This window comes from Crocodylus porosus, unplaced genomic scaffold (assembly GCF_001723895.1).
Source record: "Crocodylus porosus isolate Cpor-Errol unplaced genomic scaffold, CroPor_comp1, whole genome shotgun sequence".
NCBI classification, from domain to species: Eukaryota; Metazoa; Chordata; order Crocodylia; family Crocodylidae; genus Crocodylus; species Crocodylus porosus.
Genome location: NW_017728914.1, coordinates 33,837,737 through 33,838,723, shown reverse-complemented (window position 1 = coordinate 33,838,723; position 987 = coordinate 33,837,737). Strand labels below are relative to the sequence as shown.

The 987-nt window shown below is 63.9% G+C and overlaps 1 protein-coding gene across 2 annotated transcripts in view; it reads left to right on the top strand.

The window, feature by feature from the left end:
- Positions 1-987, top strand: part of CCDC69 (coiled-coil domain containing 69) — a 13,560-nt gene that overhangs the window by 7,076 nt on the left and 5,497 nt on the right. Inside the window, exon 2 of one of the 2 annotated variants that reach the window (XM_019535249.1) lies at positions 858-927. In XM_019535249.1, the coding sequence (XP_019390794.1) occupies positions 858-927 (70 nt within the window). Of the gene's footprint in view, positions 1-854; positions 928-987 lie in introns of both variants that reach the window. The other variant, XM_019535248.1, reaches the window with a different exon arrangement.

Genomic DNA, 987 nt, shown 5'->3' with positions numbered 1-987 from the left:
GCCCTTGATTTATTCTTATTTTCCCTTTCTCAGGCCTGCCAGGCTCTGGCCTCCAGCTTCAGCTATTCCTGGGCTCCCAGCCTGGCTATAAAAAGCAGCAGCAGAGATGCAGCGTTTGCGGGCGTCGTGCTCCGAGCTGCGCCCACGGCCCGGTCCTGGGGACTGGCCAACGAGGCCCTGGGGCAATGGTGGTGGGGACATGGGGTTATGGGGACACCTGGTTGTGCCAGGGTAGAGTCGTGCATCCCGCTGGTCCTGTCCCCCGCCGTGCCAGTGCTGGGATGAGGCACATCCTCCAGCCTGCCTGGGGAGGCCTGGGCTGCGTGCCTGCGAGCAGGGAAGGATGCACGTGTGGGTCTTTCTTTTGCCTTCGGTGCCAAGCGCTCGTAAGCCCAGCACCACGGCCAGGCAGGAGGGCGAGTGCATCGAAGTGCAGCGGTAACGCAAGCAGGTGTGCGTGGTCCAGCCTCTCGTGCCTGCTGGGAGGGCCCAGGGTCCGTCCTCTGTAGCGGGGGGTCGCTGCACGTGGGGGTGACGGCACGTGAGCAGCCTCGCTTCCCAGCCCACCTTGGGCTGCTCCAGGTTTTGGGGAGTCAGGTGGAGGGGTGCTTCTGGGGTTTTCAGGGGACCGTACAAATGCCCAGGCCTGAAAGCTTCCAGTCCGAGCAGCCGTGACCGCTCCAGGGAAGGGACCCCACGTGCAAGTGGAAGCAGAGGTGGGATAGCAGCCTGCGCCCCGTTAATGCCACGACGTCGCACTGTCCTCGGGACCTCTCTGAACCTGTCCTTTGGCCCCAGGCCTCCCCTCTACAACTGCCCTCCCCTCGCATGACTCCAGCTCTTTTCATTCCCAGCAGAGACAGCCGAAATCTCCCCGGGCAAAGGGAGCAGCGGCCCAGGAGCTGACGGCCTCAAAGAGAGCAAAGGGTGAGGCGCAGGCGGCTGCTAAGGACTCGCCCTTGGACTTGGGGCAGGGTGGAGAAGAGT